General features: G+C 38.9%; 3 protein-coding genes across 6 annotated transcripts; all 3 read right to left on the bottom strand.

Annotated features, from left to right (window-relative positions):
* Positions 1-7,057: 7,057 nt before the first annotated feature.
* On the bottom strand, positions 7,058-10,029 carry LOC126755863 (proton-coupled amino acid transporter-like protein CG1139). The gene is made up of 9 exons (XM_050468580.1): positions 10,019-10,029; positions 9,918-9,968; positions 9,707-9,857; positions 9,528-9,649; positions 8,271-8,497; positions 7,925-8,055; positions 7,678-7,856; positions 7,432-7,604; positions 7,058-7,320 (listed from the first exon to the last, which is right to left on the bottom strand). The coding sequence occupies exons 1-9, from the start codon at positions 10,027-10,029 to the stop codon at positions 7,058-7,060; spliced, it is 1,308 nt and encodes a 435-aa protein (XP_050324537.1).
* Positions 10,030-11,300: 1,271 nt separating this feature from the next.
* On the bottom strand, positions 11,301-16,430 carry LOC126757175 (proton-coupled amino acid transporter-like protein CG1139). 2 transcript variants are annotated; one of them, XM_050470869.1, is made up of 7 exons: positions 16,223-16,430; positions 14,522-16,158; positions 14,211-14,437; positions 12,149-12,279; positions 11,905-12,083; positions 11,668-11,840; positions 11,301-11,608 (listed from the first exon to the last, which is right to left on the bottom strand). In XM_050470869.1, the coding sequence occupies exons 2-7, from the start codon at positions 14,632-14,634 to the stop codon at positions 11,301-11,303; spliced, it is 1,131 nt and encodes a 376-aa protein (XP_050326826.1). In that variant the 5' UTR covers positions 14,635-16,158; positions 16,223-16,430. The 2 variants fall into 2 exon arrangements, with proteins under 2 accessions (XP_050326826.1, XP_050326827.1); XM_050470870.1 differs by having other exon boundaries at positions 14,522-16,430.
* Positions 16,431-18,463: 2,033 nt separating this feature from the next.
* LOC126757166 (serine/arginine repetitive matrix protein 1) lies at positions 18,464-22,412 on the bottom strand. Of its 3 annotated transcripts, XM_050470854.1 has the most exons (7): positions 22,270-22,412; positions 21,000-21,317; positions 20,191-20,882; positions 20,000-20,091; positions 19,551-19,941; positions 19,081-19,488; positions 18,464-19,016 (listed from the first exon to the last, which is right to left on the bottom strand). In XM_050470854.1, the coding sequence occupies exons 2-7, from the start codon at positions 21,076-21,078 to the stop codon at positions 18,879-18,881; spliced, it is 1,800 nt and encodes a 599-aa protein (XP_050326811.1). In that variant the 5' UTR covers positions 21,079-21,317; positions 22,270-22,412; the 3' UTR covers positions 18,464-18,878. The 3 variants fall into 3 exon arrangements, with proteins under 3 accessions (XP_050326811.1, XP_050326813.1, XP_050326812.1); XM_050470856.1 differs by lacking the exon at positions 21,000-21,317; XM_050470855.1 differs by lacking the exon at positions 22,270-22,412 and having other exon boundaries at positions 21,000-22,263.
* Positions 22,413-23,574: the final 1,162 nt, after the last annotated feature.

Raw genomic sequence — 23,574 nt, 5'->3', positions numbered from 1 at the left:
TGTCCTTATACGGTTCGTTGTGGTATCTACAAATCCAAAAAATGTATTATAAATCTCTCATAGATCGGCGAAGCGTTTTGAGATGATCACAAATTTGTTGTGGCAGCTAATATCAGTTTCGACTATGTTGCTTAGTTCGCCGAACGTGCGATCGCCGAGATGTTTCGACCATAGTCTTGTAAAAGTCGTGCAATGGAGAAAAAAGTACATGGCTGTTTCCAACTCAGCTTCTTCCATACAACTTCGACTGGATTTTTGCTCTTACAATCTAAATGTCTATTAGACAATGTTCAATAAGAACTCCTACAATTTCTGTATGATGAACTTTGCTAAGGGCAAGTGAATAGTTCAGTAGATCTCTTACTTTCTACTCTGGGTCATAAGGCTCTAGCAGTCACGCAGCGGCTGATCGTCAACCAAAGACTGCTAAGCGCATGCTAGCTCCATAGGTCCAGCGTTAGAACGCGAGATGACAACGGAGATCCTACTCGTTTCCATTCCGAAGTGAGTCGGGTAAGTTTGCCCCCTCATGATAGCCTTTCGGGTATGTAGCTTCCAGCGATTCCGCTATGACCAGACACGAGTTTGATAATAAAGTAGCTTGATGCTATAGCTTAGTGAGGTAAGCCACTCCTTAACAAACTTTTCAAAAAAAGAATAAAAGTACATGATTTTATATTAAAAAAAAAAACATGTGCACCTCTATATATTCGGTATATACTTATATATACGAGTACATATGCTTAAGATTCTATGAAATGTGCTTATAAGCTCAGCGTCTCCAACGACCACAAAGCCTTTAGCTGCTAACTTTTTATCGCTCCTGCAAAACCACACACAATCCAATTTTCCACGAGAACAACAAATATACTACAACAACATTGTAGTTATTCTTTCCGCTGTCAGCTCCTTTTTGTACTGCAAGCAGATAAAAACAGCGTCGACGTCGACGTCGACTTCGACAAGTTCTTCAAGGCAGTTCTTATGAGTAGTGGCATATTTGCAGTTGTTGTTAATGAAATTTTTGTTGTTGTAAATATATATATATTTATACATATTTTAATGTGCAAATATGCAGCTTTCTTATGAAATTAGCGCAGCACTTACAGCTCTGTTGACGCCGCTGCTGGAGCAACGGCACGTACGAGTAAGCTTGCATTGCTCATACGCAGCGTCGTACATGTTATGCAGGTTAGCTTGTGCGAAGATGTGTAAAAACTTATTTCTTTGTATATATGTGCATACATGCATATACATATATGTACAGTTATACAGCTTCGCAGCACATTTGCATGAACACAAGCTCATTTCCTTATAATAATTGCTTGGTTACCCGCTCAGCTGCCACAGTCACATCGCGCCTTTTCACTACGCCGAACGCACGCACATACATACATATGTGTACTCATACAGTTATACTTGTATACAGTTGCTCGTGCTGCGCTCCATTTTTGCATAGTCGCTTACATTCGCCTTCCACTACAATGCGCTGACTGACTGACTCACTGTCTTGTCTGTCTTGTCTGTTTTGACATTGCTTCTATTATACTCTGTCGTATGTCTGTTGCTCACATATAATGCATGTAAGTTATGCAAGCAGCAACAGTTCTTTGTTTGGCGGCGTTATTATCTGTTTGCCGCTCTCTGCGTTTCACCTTTCAGTTGCTTGTCTGTCAAATTACTGTTATTACTGTGCATTAATTTTGTTGTTGGCTGCATTAAAGCGCTTCTGAAAAGGCGTTCGAGGGATTGCACATTCTTAGCCGCGCGGTGTGTTGTCTACCGACTAATACAGTTATAGCTGCTGAGTGATAATATTTAACGCACTTAAGTGCTGCTCTTGCCAAGATGAGTTGAAGTCAATGCAAATAAGTTTCTATATTAAAATCCGATTTGGCGCAGAGTGCGAGTGGAGCAAAGGATCTTACGCTAATCAAGCGCTTCGATTTTATGTCAGATTTTGTATTGAAGGGTCTATCAACAAGAACGACGTGATATCGGCGTTCCCAAGACAGTTGGGTATCAGTAACCGGAACGGACCTGGATTTTTAACCAACCAGAGACTGTCAACTCGGCATCATTGCTCGAAATTACTTCAAGAAAGTTTTCTGCATCTACAATAACAACAACGTGACGTTCCACGGATAGTTTCTTGTTTTTTATAATGCTGATAATCGGTTTCGGTTGGAATTTTGGGGTATAGGGCGCTGAATGTTGTCTTCGAATTCCTCAAGCTGGTTGATTAGAGTAAAACTTACATAGAAAGTAATCTGAAGACGTTAAATCGCAAGATCTTGGCGGCCATTGCACTCGGTTATACCTCGAAATTAACAAAACGCCGAACATTGCTCGCAGTGGGTACATGTGTGGACGTGAAAAATAAGGCTGCGCATCGTCTTATCGGAAATAAAGAACGTCCGCGTCAATTTGAACCATGTGTTCATTCCACAAGGTCAAACGATCAAAAAGTAATACTACTCGGCCATTTTGAAGCCAATTTCGAAGGCGATAATAACGATTAGTATTCAGATATGCACTGACCGCTATTCACAGTAAAGCTATTAACACCATCACCGACTCCCTCAGGCGTATTCGGAATCAAATCACCACCCATTGCAGATAAAGAGCTCGAGTTGCCGCGAGAAATGAGAGTGACGCTTACGCAGCTTCGTTCTGGATAGGGTAGCAGGTTAAACTCCTATTTATCAAAAATATACACTGGCATATCAAACATAGTATTTCCAGCGTGCAATGAGTCCCTGCATGTCACCAGCCAGCTATTTGCATGACCTGCTAACCCCACACATCTAACACTCATATGTTCGGGTTCGAGTTTCGTACCTTTAAAAAAAATTAAGGCTCTCAATGATGCCCAAAAGCCATACCTAGCTTACATGAAGCCTTTAAAATATCTTTTTTGAAAGATGTTAGCTTTGCTGACGGTTGTTGGAGTTTCTACTGAAATTAGTAGCTTGCCCTTTCTGAGTTATCGGACGAACAGCGGGTCCCACTAATCTTAAATTACCTTTAAATGACCGATGAATCTTCAGAAGAAAAAATTTGTATGCGATATTGACGCTCAAACAGTTAGAGTCTAGTAATAGCTATTAAAAAATATTTTTTTTTTCATATAAGGCGGCAACTAAGTTCCCAGAAGCAGAATATGTGGTCAAATCTTACAATGAAGAACTTTCGATGTTCTCAACTCGAAATTTTTATGTTGAAAGATCAGAAATGGATACAAATAGATAACACATAACCACATCAAAAACCATATGGCTTTAGTTCCACATGGGAGAACCCAGCTTTATCCATACTTAGAGGGTTGAGCTTAGAATACCATTAGCAGCAAAGACTTCAGCTCAAATCTAATCGAAATTTGATACGATATTGTCTAAGGCAAAAGACTTCAGCTCAAGTCTAATCGAAGTTTGATACGATATTATCTAAGGCAAACAAAATCTTCTCTAACTGTTGATTTTAACCCCATTTTTATCATACCAGCTACATAATCTCTGAGCCACATAAGTTCTGAACCTTACTGCAGAAGCTATTTAAACGGCAATAATGTACGATCATCAATTCATCGCTCGCTAAGCGACGATGGATTATCTCAATACCTTCTGTTCTAGTCACATGTCTAACGACAGCTCCCATAAGGTCCACCATACCGAAAGTCTCATCTTCATCTTCATCGTCTTCTCTAACCATACAAAGCTCTTCAGTTGTCCATTTAATTAGATCATGTATTGATCACTTTTCTTATCCTCTCTAAAGACGTTGTTAAAAGCGCATAGTTACCGTCTTTTTAAAACCCTACTAATGCTAAGCGAGGATCTCTCGATATGCTTGTCAGCAATTGAGAAATCTAATCACAGCTTAGTGATGTACAGAACTTGAAGAAAGAATTTTCGTAGACTTGCGGTAAGACATGACATTGCAAGAGGAAAATGAGAACGGAACAGCTAACTAGAATTGCTTGCATGGTTAAATCATTGAAAGACCAAACTTTTCGAGTCAAAATTTTTTAAGACGCGACGCCAAAATCAGTATCAAACACGCTACAGAAAAAAACTTGAAGCTCTCCATTGCCGAGGATTTAGACTTCAATGATTTCAACTAAAAAAAATATATGATATTTGCGCCATTCGGCTCATCAAGCTGCAATTCCTAATATTTAACTTACTACTCAATCAATAATTGGCCAAAGCCGTAACGTGAGGAATCAGTAAATAGACCTTTGACGCATTCACTATTTGTTGTAATCGGCTTTCTTATTCATTTTTTGAAGTACAACAAAGTTGGTGTATCAAACACAGATGTCCGCTTCCCCAAACTCACGAATATGTCGGTATTGCAGCTAACCGAAAACTTCAAAAGTTTGCTTCATCAATTAATTACTCACACTCCTAGTCGCAGTATGTTGGTATTTTTGTTGATTGCCGAAAATTTCTTTCAATTAGCATTGAAACTTTTTGGCGAAATTGGATGCCCTATAGGAAATTTATTGAACTATGTTTTCTGCGCAAAAGGAGTGGCAGTACTTAGACGATTATACTCCTTGTTGCGCGTTTATTTCGGAAACTGACTTGAGAACCTTCGTTTTCTGTGATTTCGTAATATCTGAAGCCAAAAATACTCAACAAAGCTTTTATAAAAGACCAAACAGTTTCCATGTTTAAGATGTTTTCAGCATACTAGCACTTCGGGCTGGATATCCTGCTAGCCAAGGCAAGCCTTCAGTTCTTAACTATAAGAATACCGACGATCCAGCAAGTATCACTTGAGATATGAGCGGAAAGAGGACGTGACATGCACAATTAAGCTTTCCTCGCCGGGTTTGTCATGAGTGCTCGCGTCAGTAATCAGTCAAACATCAATGGTTTCCCCTTCACAACAATTTAACAAACACAAATTAACACAGAAAAAAATAAAAGAAAAGAAAGTATCAAAACAACAAAGCACGAAAGTCGCAATGCGAAAATTAAAACCGAAAAAAGTACAAAACTTGTTAGAGTTCTGGCGAAAAACGATTGTCGAGAGATTGGTAGCCAACGGCAGCCTTTATATTGGTCCCTATATGGAGGAGCACTTTGGTATGATTGGCGTGTTGCAAATTAAAAGGCACTTCCGCTTTGATTTGATTGGATCAAGCGCTTTCAAAACGCATTCGCGACGCTTAATTTCAGCAAGGCCAGCCATAAAGCAATATACGTGGCACCATGGAAACCGACATACAAATAGCCAAAAACAAAATCATGCATTTAGGTTAGGTAAGGAAGAAAGAGTAACTCTCTGAGGTTGATCTTGAAACACATGATTCTTCATTATAGCAGAATTTACAACAGCGCGTCAATCGTTCTTTTCAAATGTAGCCAGGTCCTTCTCCACCTGATCTTCTTAAAGGAGTTTTCCTCTCCCTCTGCTTCCCTCGGTGGGTACTGCGTCGAATACTTTCAAGGGTGGAGTGTTTTCATCCATTCGGATGACATGGCCTAGCCAGCGTACCCACTGTCTCTTTATTCGCTCAACTTTGTCGATGTCGTCGTATATCTCGTACAGCTCATCGATCCATCGACTGCGGTTTCGCCATTGCCAATGCGTAAAGAACCATAAATCTTTCGAAGAACCTTTCTCTCGAAAACTCGTAACGCCGACTCATCAGATGTTGTCGTTGTCCATATAACAGGATGGGGATGATGGGTGCATTGAAGAATTTGGGCTTTGTTTGTCGAGAGAGAACTCATGATTCCTTTACTCAAAATTCCAATACCAAAAATATAGTCTCGGAGGTGGTTTCCACCTCTTTAAAAGGATACAAAGCCGTCATTGAGGCTCACGAAGAATTTTTCATGTAAACCATTGCTGATAAAAGAAAACGATTTGGTTATACAAATACAATGGTGTACCAATTGATAGTTTTGATGGTTAATGCAAATATAGCTCTACACCAGACTGCCTGAAGACCACTAAGAGAAGCTAGTGGTACTGACTTCCATCCAACGCTAAATTTTCCATTGTTTTAGACATCAGAACAAAGTTAATGGTATCAGATCATATTTGTTCACTACATGGTACAGGAAGCGTCTAGAAGAAAGTAGTTTAAGAACAATAGCTCAACCCAAAGCCCAAAATTAGTACAGCAACCACACTTTAAGTACTTTTAAGCTTTGACACTGCTAACATTAGATAGATGATATGATAAGTATCGGATAGTGAAATCAGAGGGACTTAAAGAGGATTCTCTTTATGTGTACTGGCAAGTAGAGGATCTCAAGTCCTATCATATCATTTTCGTGTCCGAAGAAACGCCCCCTATTACAGTAACGAGTACTAATAATACTGTTTCACGACAGTAGGGTCTATATAACTGGAAGATAACCGAATTTTTAACCGGCAAAGTCTTTAAAATTCGAACTAGTTGTTGTCTTCCTAAAGTAAGGTTCGTTCCTTAGTATTACTTTTAAAGTATGTAGAAGACTATATGAGATACACACATACTATGCTGCGCTTTCAATGACTGGCATCCACGAAAGCTATTATAAGTTTTAAATAATTTAACATAAGTAAGGACCTATTCAAAAGTACGAGCTTTTAGGTATTTGTCTTCAGTAAATACTGTTTTGTCTGACATAAAAAGCTTTCATACTTGCAAAGCTCTCGTGGAAAGTGAAACGACAAAGCTTTGTCTGACATAGAAAGCTTTCATTGTGCTAGTAAAGTTTTCAGGTAAAGTTAAACGCCGAAGCTTTTAAAAGCTTCAAATGATTTAACGAAGAGCATAAATAGACGTAGAAACCCGTTGAGCTTTGAGGTGTAGGTCATTACTAAAAATGGTTTTGTCAGACCTTGAGTAAAACGGCTTTAGTTATAGTCGTTAATTTATTAATATGGAAATTATTATACGTTATGTACGGTTATGTTTTTAGCTGAAGCTTTTTGAAATAAGTAACTTAAAAAAAGCTTTATTAATCAAAGACAGCTACCAGTCCTACCGCCATAAGAACAGAATGGTAAATAAAACTACATTTTGTTTCTTCAATGCGAATATATATTTCTAACCGGTCAAATTCGTACCGCTAACATATAGTTTCACCATTTGTTCGATTGGCACATAAGAACCGGTTATGCCACCAACAACACCGAACAATATCACGATAAAACTCAGTAGTAGATGTATTTTCATAGGTCCATAACCCTTTTCATATCGAATCGAAATATCAATGATGGCAGGAAATATAAGACCCAGAAAGGAGAGACAGAATGCGCCGACAAAGGAAAGAATTAAGGTTAGGTTCGGCCAAGCGACGGCAAAACCAACTACAAAGAAAGAAAGTAAAGCGATAAGATCACAATAATAATAATAATAATACATATTTTCAAAAATATAATTCTACAACTACCATAAATGGGTATAGGCTTTATAGTTACCCGACAAAATCGCCAAGCACACACGAAATACCAATTCTAACACGAATGCCTTACTCTCGGGCACCTTCGCTTTCAGCCAGTTATTCCACATGACATCGATGGGCACATAGCCCTGCAAAGGGTGTGAGATATACATGGAAAAGGCGAAGATTACGCGCGCCGAGTTGCCGAGTCTAAAAAGTTAATAAAAGTAGGGTTATGTGTTCTTAAGTAAAATTGAAAAATTTTAATTAAAACGCATATTACAGCTCGTCATGAGGCAGACTCTGCAATATTGCCGACTTGATATCATCACCATAGCGCCAATAGCCCAGCAAACCGAAGACTAGCTGCAGCAGTATAACAAAGTAGATGCCTTGACTCAGCACGCCACCTATGCCGACATAGAACTGTGGCTTTTTCATGTTCGCCTCTATGGATACTACCTACAGCAGTTGAAAAAAATAAAAATAAAATAAAAAGTTAGGTTAAGTTGGAAATATTGTAGAGTTACCAAACCGGGCGCCTCAAATGCAAATAATGTGGCACCAACAAATAACGGATACAAGCGGAAGTCTTGGAAGGCTTTCAGCTCTTCAAATGGTTGCAGATTACTGAACATGTAGTAGAAAATTATGCCGAAACCTGGAATAGAAATAGAAAGAAATTATAATATTTATATCGAGGAGATATCTTTTCGACCCTAGAAGCATACAAATTTTTATGGGAGAAATATTTTTCACAGTTGAAACGGTGAAGCCATTTTTTATTTTGTATTAACATGGCAACCCGCAACAGTTAATACGCTCACTTGTGCTGGGTCTAAGAAATCTGCGGTGAAAATTAGTTTCCAAACTCACCAAATATTAGCGAAAAGTTGGCTGCCATCGCAAATGGGACCAATGACTTCAAGTTCGGCACACAGTAGATAAGGCATAGCGGTAAAATCTCACACAACATGTATAAACGGCTGTCCCAGTTGGCCCAATAATGGTCGCCAAGGTCCTTAAGGCAATTTGCTATGAAAACCACATAAACACAGCAGGAACCGAAGTGATAAATGAAGAGTAGAGAGTTCACCATGCAGCTGCAAGTAGAGATGAGGGAGCATTAGACTAATTTATCAGAAAACTTAACCGTGTAACAAAGTAAAGTAAACAGTAAAACCCGATTCAGTCCAACTGAGGATGGCCTATTTTATGTTTACGAAATCGACACGGACGAGACCGACTAAACCAACTGAAGCCTACATAGATGGCCAAAAAATCAAACGGATATCCTCCGATTATACCACTTCACAGCCTATCTGCTGCCAAGCTGGATACGTCGCCTAGTTAAGAGACTTATATTTCCTCGTAAATGATCGTTGCCTTATCATTAACGATTTCATGCTCTAGATAAGCTCTCAAACTCCTCTTTGTCAATTATCATTAAGCAACTTTCGGCAATTTCAACAAGGATGTCCCACCCGACAGATAGTCACTGCCAGACATACCCACTGGGAGTGAGAACTTTTTCAAACGCATCCATTGGCTGCCCGTGAGATTTGTCTGTCAAAAGTCATCCACAGCGTTAGCGTCAGCGTTAACAGCTTTATATTAAATCCCAAAAGGCTGAAAGAGGGTTTCTTCGAGGTTAGCAGTCGAGTTGATCTCTATTATTTCGATCGCGCTATCTTAAATGAGTCCAATCTTATCAAGACCTATAACCATTCTCAAATTTTGGAAGGAACCGCAATGGATCTACGCGGAATACGGAACTAAATGTAGCATACTCCTCAACATCAACGAAATACCAGCAAAGTCGTCCAAATCCGTCGAATCGAATATAAGCGTAGTATCATACAAATCTTCACAATATGTGCACGTGTCTAGCCACCCTTATTACACCACCCGTCTGGCGAAATGGCAAAAGGAACTTTTTCCTCAAGTCGTGGAGCAAATATATTTGAAGGATCCTTTCCGTCGAACCCTGGACACTATTCCGTACATAAGACCTAAATTTCCTAACTCTAACTAAACAACTCGGAAAGCCGTTTCCCATCAGAATGTATTAACTTGAAATATTCTGGAAAATCGAGTCTGAAAAATGTGTTTCAATTCCGAATTTATACCAACCGCAATGTTCCTTGGAGTCCACGCAAACAAGGTGGACCTTCGACTATAGCTTCTACAACACCCTCAGCATAGGTATAGAGTGGTACACGACGACGCTTTGCTATTTCGTACATGCCATACATCTGAAAATTTCAAAAACTGACTACTCTCCGAAGATTTCCACAATTCCAGTTGCTTACCAACATTTGCTTCGAATACAAGACAATAATACCAATAACAGTCGTGCTAATCAGCGCATTTAACCAGCCGGCGTTGCGAAAAGCCATTGGCGACACCAAAATGCCGGTGCCAATTATTGCTTTGATGATATTCGTCAGTGCGCCAATATTTCTAAAAGATATTGAGATGTGAGTGTGGATGTAGCACAGGATGGAATCTTCATGAACTCACGAAATCGGATGGGCAACTTCGCGGTGCTCATATGGATCGTAGTCATCTTTTCTAAAGAAACAAAATGAGGTTTTCAGTAGCAGTTAACTGCAAAAACTTACGACTCGGCCATTTAATTTTTAGGAAATATTTATAATAATTTACGGCTCTGCGTCTGACAGGCTTGATGTGTGTGACTGCTGTATTGAATGTTTTAAAAGTGGGAACAAATTTAGTGGTAACAAATGAAAGATAATAAAAGAGAGATCATCTTAAACTGTAACCTAGTACCGGAGGACCACATCGTTGTTTTGTGTTGAAAAGCTAACCGAGCAATTACCATGCATTTTTTTAGCAACCTTTTTGAATATTCTCCCCAAGTATCATGCTTCCGTAGGTAAGACCTTAGGTGGTTGATGAATGAAGAAGTTTGGAAAGCGGCGAGAAAAGCTTTTAGTGACTGATTTCAAATTTTAGGTAGAAGTCCAGTCTTCTTTTGAACACATCCCAGATTTTTAGGAGGACCAGCGACAATTTGAGAATCTCGGTGGCGGCAGTTGATGCTTCTGATATTCCGATTGTAACCAAATACTTCTTCCTGATAAGAAGTCGTCGTATCCACCCAAATGTCCCTTTCTTCCTTTTCGCTGTTTAGCACCAATTGGGGATTCCGAGCGTAGCCAGGTTCTTCTCCACCTGGTCCTCTTGCTCTGCTTATCCCGGCGGGTACTGCATCGAACACTGATGGATGGAGCCATGTGTGGAAGTTCACACAAGTAAGAGAAGTTCTCTGAGCACCATTCACTTGGGAGTGATCGAAAACGATTCTTTTGCATATGGCTCAAGCAGCTCATGACTTTATGGACATTCACCTAGAATCTCAGTACTTTCCACAGCAAACAAAAACGTAGTCATATCCACCCAATTTCTGGTTAAATTCGCTCCAACACTTTTTTGAAGTCGACGAAGTTTACTAATCATAATGCTTCGAATTATCAGTCGAATTATATAGAGAGGTTAGAGCTAACCCTGCTCTCCTCTGCACTAGCTCAATTAAAGAGCTCGACATATCATTACCGAAGAGTTATTCTGTCAGTACTTGCCACAGCAGTCAGAAAAGTCGTCGTTTTCACCTAAATTTCCGGTTAAATTCGCTCGAGCACTTTTTTGAGGTCGACGAAGCTTAATTATCGTAATACTTCGTCGAATTATATTGAGAGATTGTAGATAACCCCGCCTTACTCTCTACTTATTCTGTTAAAGAGCTCAACATATCATTACCGAAGAGTTAGTCTCTGATATTCTAGAGTTGTAACCCTGTGATCGATATTTTCAACGATTCCAACTGCTAAAAACCGGTTCCACATATAAAATATCAAAGCACAAAGCAACGACTTTCACGTTTTAAATCAAACCAGTATATTTTTCATTAAAAACACCATAATATATAGCCTTCATCGTGTGATCTTCGCGGGTATACGTAAAAATCCACTCCTGTATGGACACATATGTACCAATTATAGCGCCGACCAAACCAAGAAGCGCCACCAGCAAACTCGTCAGCAGATAAATTTTTACGGGGCCATAGCCGGTTTCGTATTTCACACAAATATCCAGAATAGCAGGCAAAATTAAGCCCAGAAAAGACATGCACAAGGCGCCAACTAGCGAGAGTATGACAGTCAATGAGGGGCACGAGATGGCGATGAGCACTAGAAAGAGACTAATAACAATGAGGCATACAAATAACTAATTTTAACCAAATATTGACCCGAAGAAAGGGCGATGCAAATGCGAAAAAGCATCGCCAGCACAAATTGATGCTCCTCAGCCACCTTCGCTTTCAACCAATTGTTCCACATCACATCGAAGGGCACGTAACCCTGCAACGGATGCGAGATGAAGATGGAAAATGCAAAAATTACGCGCGCCGCTGAGGCGGGTCTATTGATGAAAGCAGATATTTAGTATTTTTATAAAATTTGCAACAAAAATCCAAAACGCTTACGCCGTATGATAGGGTATATTTTGCAGAATAGTCGAGGCAATATCTTCGGCATAACTCCAGTAGCCGAAGAAGCCAAAAATGATTTGGAAAACAACAACGAACAGCATGGCTAGCACAAAAACGCCACAGATGCGTCGAAAATGTAAGGGATTTTTCATATTCGCCTCCACGGAAACAATCTGCAAAGGGTATACGAAAATTCTAAAGTGAAAGCTAGAAGATTGCAGAAATTCTTTGAAACAACCAAGCCGGGCGAATCCATAGCAAACATGGTGGCGCCAAAGAAAAATGGAAAGTAGTAAATGTCCTGCACTACAGCCATCTCGGAGAACGGGCGCATATCCGTGAAGATATAGTAGAATAAAATGCCGAAGCCTGTGGGAGAAAAATTATATGTATTATTATTATTATGCATACAAGAGCAGATTTAAGCTGAACTGGATTGGATCCGACTCAAGTTTTAACTTGATATATAAAGGTAGAAGGTCAATTGAAAAGTCCCCGACATACCTTAGTAACACTTTTTTTTGGCAAAATTCGCACTTTTTTTTCAACATATCATTCTCTCAAGGGTGGTATACTAATTATAGCGACTTTCCAACTTTTCGATATCATTTTTATACTCTGAACAGGGTATATTAAGTTTGTCACGATGTTTGTAACACCCAGAAAGAAGCGTCGGAGACCCTATAAAGTATATATATAAACGATCAGTATGTTGAGCTGAGTCGATTTAACCATGTCCGTCTGTCTGTCTGTCCATCCGTCCATCCGTCCGTCCGTCCGTCCGTCTGTATACATACGAACTAGTCCCTCAGTTTTTAAGATATCCTTTTGAAATTTTGCAAACGTCATTTTCTCTTCAAGAAGCTGCTCATTTGTCGGAACGGCCGATATCGGACCACTATAACATATAGCTGCCATATAAACTGAACGGTCGGAATCAAGTTCTTGTATGGAAAACTTTCACATTTGACAATGTATCTTCACCAAATTTGGTATAGATTATTTTTTAAGGCAACAATGTAATTTCCGAAGAAATTGTTCAGATCGGTTAACTATAGCATATAGCTACCATACAAACTGAACAAATAGTTACTAAAAGAAATGCACCTGTGAAGGGTATATTAGCTTCGATGCACCCGAAGTTAACGTTTTTTCTTGTTGTAGTACGATTTGTCCTTCGCTTCAAAATAGCCCGCTATTTCGCCGATCACCTTTTAATTCGACGAACATTTATTCTCAGCTAGCGTTCTTTTGAGATCTGAGAACATGAAATAGACGCTGGGGGCGAGATCTGGATAATATGATGAATGCGGAAGCAATTCGAACCCCAAATCACGGATTTTCACCATGGTTTTAACTGACTTGTGACACGGTGCATTGTCTTGGTGAATCCGCACGTTCTTTCAAACGGTCCAATAACGCTATGTAATAGTCGCTAATCCTCTTCCAAGTTAGTCAATATAAGTTATTCCATGCGCATCCCAACGTATAGACGTCATAGCCTTGCCAGTCGACTTTTGGGTTTTTCCATTCTTTGGAGCAGGTTCATCGTATGCAGTCCACTCGGATGACTATCGATGGGACTTCGGAGTGAAAATATGAAGCCATGTTTCATTCCTTGGCACATCTCGACGCAAAAATCTGCAAACACTGCTCCGAATCATCAACTCGTCGTTGGTTTTGGTCAAAAGTGAGCTCGCGCGGCATCCACTTTGCCCAGAGCTTTCTCATACTCACATATTCGTGAATGATATGATGTACACGTTTAGTTGATATCTTTAGAGTGCCTGCTATCTCGTTCCACGTTCTTCTTCACCTGATCTCTTCCACGGAGCGGAGGTCTCCCTCTTCACCTGCTTCCACCGACGGGTACTGAATCCAAAACCTTCAAATCTGGAGCATTCTCTTCCATCCGGACAACATGACCTAGCCATCGCAGTCGTTGTCTCGTGATTCGCTGAGCTATGTCAATGTCCCCGTATATCTCGTACAGCTCATCGTTCCATCGTCTGCGGTACCCACCGTTGCCATAAATCTTCCGCAGAACCTTTCTCTCGAAAACTCGTAACGCCGACTCATCAGATGTTGCCTCTGCACCATATAGCAGGACGGGGATGATGAGTGACTTATAGAATTTGGCCTTTGTTCGTCAAGAGAGGATTTTACTTCTCAATTGCCTACTTTTTTCTTCGTTTGAAGATTAGGCCTAACTAAAACCCATATGAATTTAATTCTAGTAGCCCAGTCTATATGTCGGGTTGGGGACTTTTCAATTAATCAATTATAAATGTTTTACCTACCAAATATTAAAGATATAGTCGCGATAAGCACAAATGGTGTGAGCGCCTTCAAGTTGGGTATGAGGAATATCAGACATAACGGCACAATTTCCATTGCCATATAAATGCGATTGTCATGCTCCTCCCAATAGTAATCACCGAAATCCTTCAAGCAATTCGCTATGAACACCACATAGACACAACAAGTGCCGAAGTGATTGGCGAATAGCATTACATTTACAATACCGCTGTAATTTAATTAATGAACAAATTAATTTTATTAAAAACAAATTTATTAAATACGACAATTTATGGCGAAGCCAAAGCCTCACCTGATCAAATATTGCAACCAACGCAGCGCCGGTGGACCCTCCATCACGCCGAACAGCATCGCTTGGCCATAAGTTAGCAGTGGCACTTGCTTGCGTTTGGCCAGCTCATACATACCTGATAACTGTTGAAATAAGACAAGCAAAACATTAACTTCGGTTGCACCGAAGGCATAATACTATTCACAAAGAAAATTGTTTTCGATACAAAAACTTGATTTTGAGAGGTCAGTTTGTATGACAGCTATATGACTGCAGAGATGATTTCTACGAAAGCATCTCAGCGGAAACTGCTTGGATAGTAGTTCATTATGCTCCTTAATTGGGAGCATGCGGGCCTCACTGTGCAGAGGTTCGATGGGACACATCAAGAGGTATCCCGCTGTAGTCCGGAGTGCAGTGTTCTGACATGTCTGTAGCTTCCTCGCCAGCGTTTCACTGGATCCAGGTGATCATATTGGTCCGGCGTAGTTAAGGACCGGCCGGCCGATTGCCTTGTATTTTGCCAACAACGTTTTTATGTCTTTTCCCCATGTGCTACCGGCTAGCGACTTAATAATTTTGTTGCGGCTATGTACTTTAGCAATAATCGCGGTCGTGTGAGGAATGATGGAGCACAGGCTGTCGAATGTCACACCTTAAATCTTAGGGTTATTGACAGTCGGAATTTTAACGTCATCGACTGCAATATTCTAGTCTGTACTCCTTCGTCCAGTTATTGAATATGTCGCTGTGAATTTAGTGTTAGATAGTGTTAGGTTCCGTGCAGCGAGTAAGCAAGAAGGGTCGAGAGGTAGCCATTTACTTTTGACCACACGCCATCGAATACAATGTCCGACGTTATTATAGTGCAATCATAAGCGTACGTGGTAATAGAAATTCCCTCTGGTGGTTGGGGAGTTTCGAGATGTAGAAGCCAAACAGCAACGGGGAGAGGACATCACTCTTCTTCTCAATTCAGAGTTTTTCCTCGAAACAATACGGATGAAGTAGTTCCAGTAAGGGTAGGTAGGTAGACTCAGGTAGTTCATAGTCCACCTTTTCAGCCCTGGAGGGAGCGTAGATTTTTCTTGAAGACATCGAAAAATCTACGCTCCGTCCAGCGTTCCGATCAGTCGGTTTGTTTAGCAGCTGCCAATATAGACAAGAGCGGACCTGTCTAGGACAGACGTGTTGGAAATTTCAAATCGACAGACGAACATGGCTAAATTGACTCAGCTCGTTCCACTGATCATTTACTCGTATATATGTACATATGGAGATAATTTATGAGTTCTTCGAAGTTTCTCAACAGTGTTGAAATATCGTGGGAAACTTAATATACCCTGTTTAGCGTATAAAAAACTACAATCCAAGTAAAGTGTCAACAATGTCTTTCGAATTACCAGTATGAATTTCGAGTGTATTATGAAGACGCCTATTATGTTGATGCATATGATGGCGGGCAAATAGCCGGCATTTCTGATGGCCATGGGCGCTGCTAGTATCCCGGTGCCCAGTACCGCTTTGATGATATTCACAAAAGCGCCGAAATCGCTGCAAGATTTACATACATATTGACACTTGTTTTTCTTTCGGAGATTTTATTTTACCTAATCGGATGTGGTACTTCGCGGTGCTCGTATGGATCGTAATCATTTCTAAGGGGAATTTTTTTTTATATAGTAATTGTATTAAGAACGAGGAAAAATCCGAAAAACTTACTTTTCAGACTTTTCTGACTTTTCAGCCATTTTCAGTAGTTGCAGTAATGAGAGTAATTGGAAAAATGTATTAATGTAACTTATTTTCTTTTAGCTGAAAAGCCAAAGGGTGCTATAAGATTTTGGGTTTACAAATTTTGTAATTTTCCCAGTTTAGTGTGTTCGAAAATATCAAAAAAGGAAGAATTGGTATGAATGCAACAATTGGTATAGTAAAATAGCAGTTACCTTCACTTCACACAAACCGCAAAGAGTGGGAAATCGAACAAGCAACTGGTATAAACTAAATAATCTGGTATAATAAAATAGCAGTTACCTTCACTTCATATAATGTCTCAAAGAGTGGGAAATCGAATAAGCAACTGGTATAAACGAAATAAACTGGTATAATTTAATGTAAATAACTGGTATAAAATTAACATTTTACTTTATTTTCCCCAAACTATAGATATTTGCATTATTTCATAACACTGGTATAAATGGGACAAACTGGTATAATAAAATAGCAGTTACTTTCTCTTCGCATAAATCTCAAAGAGTAGGAAATCGAACAAGCAACTGGTATAAACCAAATAATCTCGTATAATTTAATGTAAACAACTGGTATAGATTTTACTTTTTTCTTCAAACCCTTGAGAATTGCTTTATTTAAATGGTTAAATGAAACAAACTGGTATAATAAAATAAACTCTGTCTTTATGTTTGTTTGTTTGTTTATTCCAAAGCGGGGAACGGAAAATTGAAGAAGCAACTGTTACAAACGTAGTAAATTGGTATAATGGTGTGGAAGCAATTGGTATAAAATCTTTAATATTACGTCAAATATTGGAAAGTGGCAAAAAATCGAACATTCAATTGGTAAAAACGGCTTAAACTGGTATAATATAATAATAATAACTGGTATAAAAAGTATACTCTTCCCTTCCATTCTCAAATCTTGGAGAGCTTCGAATTTTAATAACACTGGTATAATAAAGTAAGCACTGTCCTTGTTTTGGATTTTTTCGATATAGAGAGCGGCGAATTAAATAACCAACTACAAATGTATTGAACTGGTATAATAATGTGATGCAATTGATATACAACATTTTATCTCATTTTCCTTTCATCAAACCTTTGGGGAGCTAAAATTAGCAGCTCTGTTATAAATGCAACTGATTGGTATAATACAGTAGAAGAAACTGGTATAAAAGTAAATTTCCTCCCAAACATTGTAGTTGAAATTGAGTTTTTGAGACAAGGGAGCAGAGCTCAAACAGTTCGAACGGAGTTGTGAAACGAAGACGCCTACGAAATACATGCCGTTTCTAGGACAGAAATATGGCATCCTTATTGCAAAAAATTATTCAAAAATTAAAACTTTTTGGATATTTTGCGAAAATTTTCATTGAACTTCTTGTTTAAAATTATGTTTAACTTTTTAATTTTTTTTTTTTTCAAAACGTGGCAACTTTTAGTCAGAAAATTTTTGTATTGTGAAATCATTAAGTTGGTTCCAGGTTTCTTTAAACGACCACAATTTAACATTTTGGATTTTCTTCATTTTGATGCTAAAAAATTTCATAATTTAAAACTATTTGAATATGTTGCTAAAGGTTTTCTTGAACGTCCTGCTTAAAAAACTATATTAGCTTTAACTTTTCTAAAAAATTTAAGATAGGTGGCAACTCTTTGCAACAAAATTTTTATAATTTGAAATTTTAAAACAACTGCAAGGTTTAACAAATAATTTCGATATACTTTTTTTCAAAATATGGCAACTCTATCTCGAAAATTTTATAAGTAAAATTTTTTAAAAATATTTCGTAAGTTTTTGTTAAATTTATTCCTTATTTGTTTAAAAATTCTAATATTATCAGTTTTACTTTTTAATTTTCTGATAGGTGGCAACTCTTTTCCAGAAAATGTTTATATTTTGCAATGCCTAAGCGGCTTTCAATTTTCATTCAACGACTCAAGTTTAACAAACTTTTAAGATTTAGTTTTTCGAAATATGGCAACTCCATTCTAAAAAAATTACTAAATTTAAGACTTTGCGAAAGGATTTCTTGTACGTTACGTAAAAAAATCGATCATTCAGTTTTACTTTTAAATTTTTTTTTGATAGTTGGCAATGCGAATACAACATTTTTTGAAAAACAAAAAAGAACATGACACTCATAAACACAATAGACTAGCATCTTGCGTTCTCTAGTTTGTAAAACATAAATAACTTTATACATACGCATATACACATTTTCACTTAATTTTTATCCAATCATTTATTTAAATTAATATTACACTGTTTATAATATAAAGTCTAATACATAATAATTTTTTTTTTTTGAAAGCCGCAACTCCGGCAAAACTTGAGACTAAAACCGTGAGTTGCTTGCTTCGTATGTATATAATTTCTATAAATAACTTACGAATATATATTTTATTAATTAATTTTTTTATACATTTTAAATGTAGAACAAATGTAAGAATGGGGGAAATTTTAAACGCAGTTCACACAACAATGAAAAGCAACACTACATCAAGCAACTTACAACCGTAGGTGGCAAATGTTGATGCTTTTTTCGCTTTCATTTAGCGCAATCGTGTGCAAGTTACAAGTTCTAAAACAACTTCTTAATCTGCGATGAAACGAATGAATACAAGAAAGGGGTCAGTACCTAATTTAGACGCTGCGTAATGGGTAGCTTCTTACGTCGACGACGCGCCATTTGTTGACGTTCCCAATATTCATAATAGCGTTCTTGTTTCAACCATTCTTGATATTTATACCACCATTCCTCCCATTTTATATAATCCTGTGGAAATTATTATATTTCATTACAACATATTAATTTTTTTTATATGAAAATATTGCCTTACCTTCAAATCTAGATCGCGCAGATAGCCACGACTCTTGTAGTACTCGTAACGTACGCGTACATCATCCCACGACAGCATACCCGACGGTGCTGTGGTCGCAAGTTCTTCCGGAAAGTGCCCAGCCGGAGCTGGTGAATACGAGTAACGACGCGGTGGCGACTCGAGACCCTCTTCGATCATAACTTTCAAAGCTCCACCGGTAGAGTCTTTGGTTATGCGCATATTTTCCATATTGCTACGATCAATACTCCATTGTGCCATTTTGCCAAAACGTTCGGATAGCGTCAAACCGGTGGCGGCAATAAATGTCGGCAATGAGCTATCACTATCCGAGCCACCAGAATCTTCGGATTCTGACGATGAGTGCTTCTTACGTTTTTCACCTTCAATTTTAATGCGTGTACGTAGCTGTGGAATGCATATTTATTTTAATAAAAAATCTTTATGTCAACAATAAAAACAACACTTACTTCTCTATCCTTCTTCTTTTTCTTGGAGACAGCAACTGTTGCTGATGAAGAAGTCGTAGCTGGCTCTGGTGGCTCTGGGGGACGATTCTTTACGCGCAGATCTTCATTCGGTGAATGCCGACCCGTACGGACAAGTTTCAGGCGCCCATCTGTTGGCACGCGATCCATGCTGCGGTCATGACTATACCGACGAACCTTGTCATCACGATATTTATCAACGGAACGCGCGTTTGGTTGTGGTGGTGGTGACGACGGGCGCGCATGCATACGTGACGAAGTGTGACCGTTCGGTGGTGGTTGTCCACCACGATATTGCAGCGAACGCGACGATGCTTTTGGCGGCGGAGAACGCGGACCACCTGGTATACGCGCACGTGGTATAGATTGAGAGCTGCAATATAATCATTATTAAAAAAAAATGAATAAACAAATAATTAATAGTTACATACCGTGATCTATTGTGATGTTTGGGCGAGCAAACCGAACAAGAATCATCCGAGCAGCTACTAACCGAACTATTCGAACGCGAGCGACACGAATTCTGTAATACAAATAAATAAATCACTTGTTATGCTGCAGTTGAAACATATATTTCTCAAAAAAAAAAAAAATAAATAAATAAATAAAAACAATAACTTACCCGCGGTGGAGGCGATGGTGGGCGCTTTGAACGCGGCAATATTTGTCCCCTTTTATTGGGTCCAACAGGTGGTGGTGAACGCCGGCGACTCATGCTAGGTGGTGAGCGCCGCCTACCTAGTGGCGATCGCGACGGTTTACGACGCATTGGCGGTTCGGGTGGTGAACGCGGACGATTATTACCACCACCAGCACTGCCCAGCAAGGGCATACGACCGCGACCCATATCAGAAGGCGAACGCGGCGGTACACCACCACGTGGTGGTGGCGAACGCGGACGACCGCGCATACCGTCCATGGGTGGAGACATACGACGTCCACCCATATCCATTGGTGGCGAACGGCGACGCATATGCGGCGACATAGGTGGCGATTTACGCAAACGCGAGCGACTACGCGAACGCGGTGAACGTGAGCGACCATAACGAACATTATTTGGTGGCGGGCCACCAACAGGTCCACCAGCAGGACCGCCTGCTGCGGAATTATAACGAAAACCGCCTTCACGTTCACTTTCACCAGAACTGCTGTCACCTTGTATATACATTTTCTTATAGCCTGTATGACGCCAGCGATTTGGATCTTTTTCCTCCACCTCAAGCAATTTTTTATCCCAGTAATCGTTGGTGTTAGCGCGTGCCTTTTTCATAACGTTATCGATCTCACGACGTTTGCCGGCAGGTAATGAAGGATCTGCAATTGAGGTAAACATATGAAAGAATGTTTAGTGTTAGCTTCGTGATGAGTCTACACAACACTGGGTGCCTTCCAAAAGCTTAAAATTTTTTTCGCTGAAACTAAAATGTATACCTGTTATACGTGCAACTGTCGGCTGTCTATCCATATGGAGTTTCGGATTTAATTCGCCACGTCTGCGCGACGTCGACATGGTGAAAGATGTTAAATTCAAGCGATTTTACAGAGTCGGACAAGTGATAATCAATAATTGCTACGAGACAAGCGCCAAGATTCGTATTTTGTATATATGCCGAGCGTCTAAGTTGTGTACTTTCGACGACGTTACTACGTTTAATACTCGCGCGCAAACCGATGTTGGCTTATGTGCCAACTAAATTAAGCTGTAACGCTTTAGGATAGAACGCGCACTTAAGCACTTACACAAAAAAGCTGCAAGAAACATTTTAATAAAACATGAGTGAACAGCACTTTAAACAAGCAATGCAAATATGTATGTATTTTTGTTATAACTTTTGATTTTTTCTAAAACTGATTAGTGGGTAGAAGCAAGGTATGCAAACTTAACTTAGGAAAACAACAAAATGCGGAATAATGGATATTTTAATAATTTTATTAACACTTTTTTTTAGTAGCAATGTGATTTAAATATTTTCTTTATTAGAAAACAGAGGTTAGAATGGGCGTATCAAATCAAAGGCAGCTGCTAGACAGCAGTTGCTGTGCGAACGATAAACACCGATATCTACGAGTACCGCATTTTATATCGATCATGTAACGAATACCTCACGAACGCCGCAACCGCATACATATGAGGCACGCATAATAAAAATCCACCGGCTACTCACGCTTAAAATGTCTGTGTCAATTGCATTTTACCGTCACGTACGCAATTTGGCTCAAGAAAAAATATTGTCCGTTTTCGTGCAGCCCAATAGCTTTTTTACGTATATATCGCGTCTAAAACACCGAAACCGTCTATAATACAGCAACTGCCACATCACTAAAGCTCTGTTGTTCGTGTCATCCATGACACTACAAACATGTTGGCTACACCATGCACATTCCCTTTTTATCGTGAACACTTATATATACACACGTATGCGCATATATGTATATTATATAAAACAAATTTGGAATTTTCTTTTCACAAAACTATGTTAATAAAATACTCCAATTATAAACGCAGGCATATCCACCGTATAAATATTTATGCAAAATTTTGTACACAATTAGCATATGCAACTTGGACGGCAACGACCGCACCATATTGACCCGACGAGTGCAACCGAGGCATACATTTTTTGCTTTGTAAGCCAACACATATTTTCTCCACATTTCAACTGCTTTAAAATAGGTATTTATATACAAATAAATTACGTACGTTTTATATTCACGACGATTTCACAATATTTCAAAACGATACGGCTTTTCCTAAATGAATATCACAAATACGATATTGAACGGCGGAGAGGGCACACAAAATATCGCTAATACTGCTCGACGTCCATTTTAGAAATGAAAATTATCAAGCGAAGACAATCCAACGAAAATATCGATACTTTTGTCATCGTCATTTAGTCATCAAATTTAATCGAGGTATTTGTGCACGCCACAGGGTGACACAAAAATATTAAATAAATAGAAATCTAACCAAAATTAAATTTAAAAAATTATTTAAAATTTTTATTGAATTTTTAACTCACATTGTAATAAATTTGTTGTTTCTAAGATAAACTAATTGACTATAGAGCACAATTCTAATAAATTCTTTAATAAAAATATTAATTATAAAATAATTCATAGACATTTTCTAAACCAAAATACCTATAAAAAAACTTTTAATAAAGAAATATTTATAAAAAAAATTTATAAAAATCTATTAATTATCCATGGCAACAAACGTATGCGACGCCACAATCGTAGCTATATGGCAACTCCAAATTTCTTTTACTAAACCGGAAACATCTGTTTTCCATCAAAATTCTTTTAAATATCTCGCTAATTCGTGCGTAATTTGTGAAATTTGTAACAATGATCAAAAAACGAAGAGACACTTCTGTGGAGCAGAGAAACTGTCGAAAATAGGAAGAGTGGTCCCACTTCTGAAACCTGGGACACCTGCCAACAAAGCGGAGTACTAACTCTTCATAGTATTGAAGACACTTGAGGCTTTGCTACTCCCGACTTTTGCACACCACCTGAGCTTAGCAAACCACCAACACTTAGCGACATAAACGCCCAGATACAAGTAGTTCATGGCCTGAATAAAAAAACCACCCTGCGAGGGGACAATCCTCGTAAGGTTGCACTTTTTAAAATCCTTTGACACAACCACACAACGCTACTTGAGGACACCGAAAAATCTACGCTCCCTCCAGAACTGGTAAGCTGCTCTATGAACTACCTGAGCGGTCATCAATCATCCGTACCATTTCATGGAAAAAAACTCTAAATTGAGAAGAATTAGAAAACATCCCCAGGGTTATGACCTCTTACATTGCTGTTTAACTTGTACATCTCGAAACTCTTTAAACCACCAGAGGGAATTTCTATCACTACAGAGCCGCAACAAAATCCGCCATTCACTGTGGAGCCATTAACCCCTTCACCGACTTCCGCTAAGTGAATGGCGTACTTGAAGTCAAACCACAACCCTTTACAGACGGTAAGCTCCAGTTGCCGCGAA

The sequence above is a fragment of the Bactrocera neohumeralis genome, chromosome 4 (genome assembly GCF_024586455.1).
Source record: "Bactrocera neohumeralis isolate Rockhampton chromosome 4, APGP_CSIRO_Bneo_wtdbg2-racon-allhic-juicebox.fasta_v2, whole genome shotgun sequence".
NCBI lineage: Eukaryota > Metazoa > Arthropoda > Insecta > Diptera > Tephritidae > Bactrocera > Bactrocera neohumeralis.
This window is presented reverse-complemented; position numbering and strand designations above follow the sequence as displayed.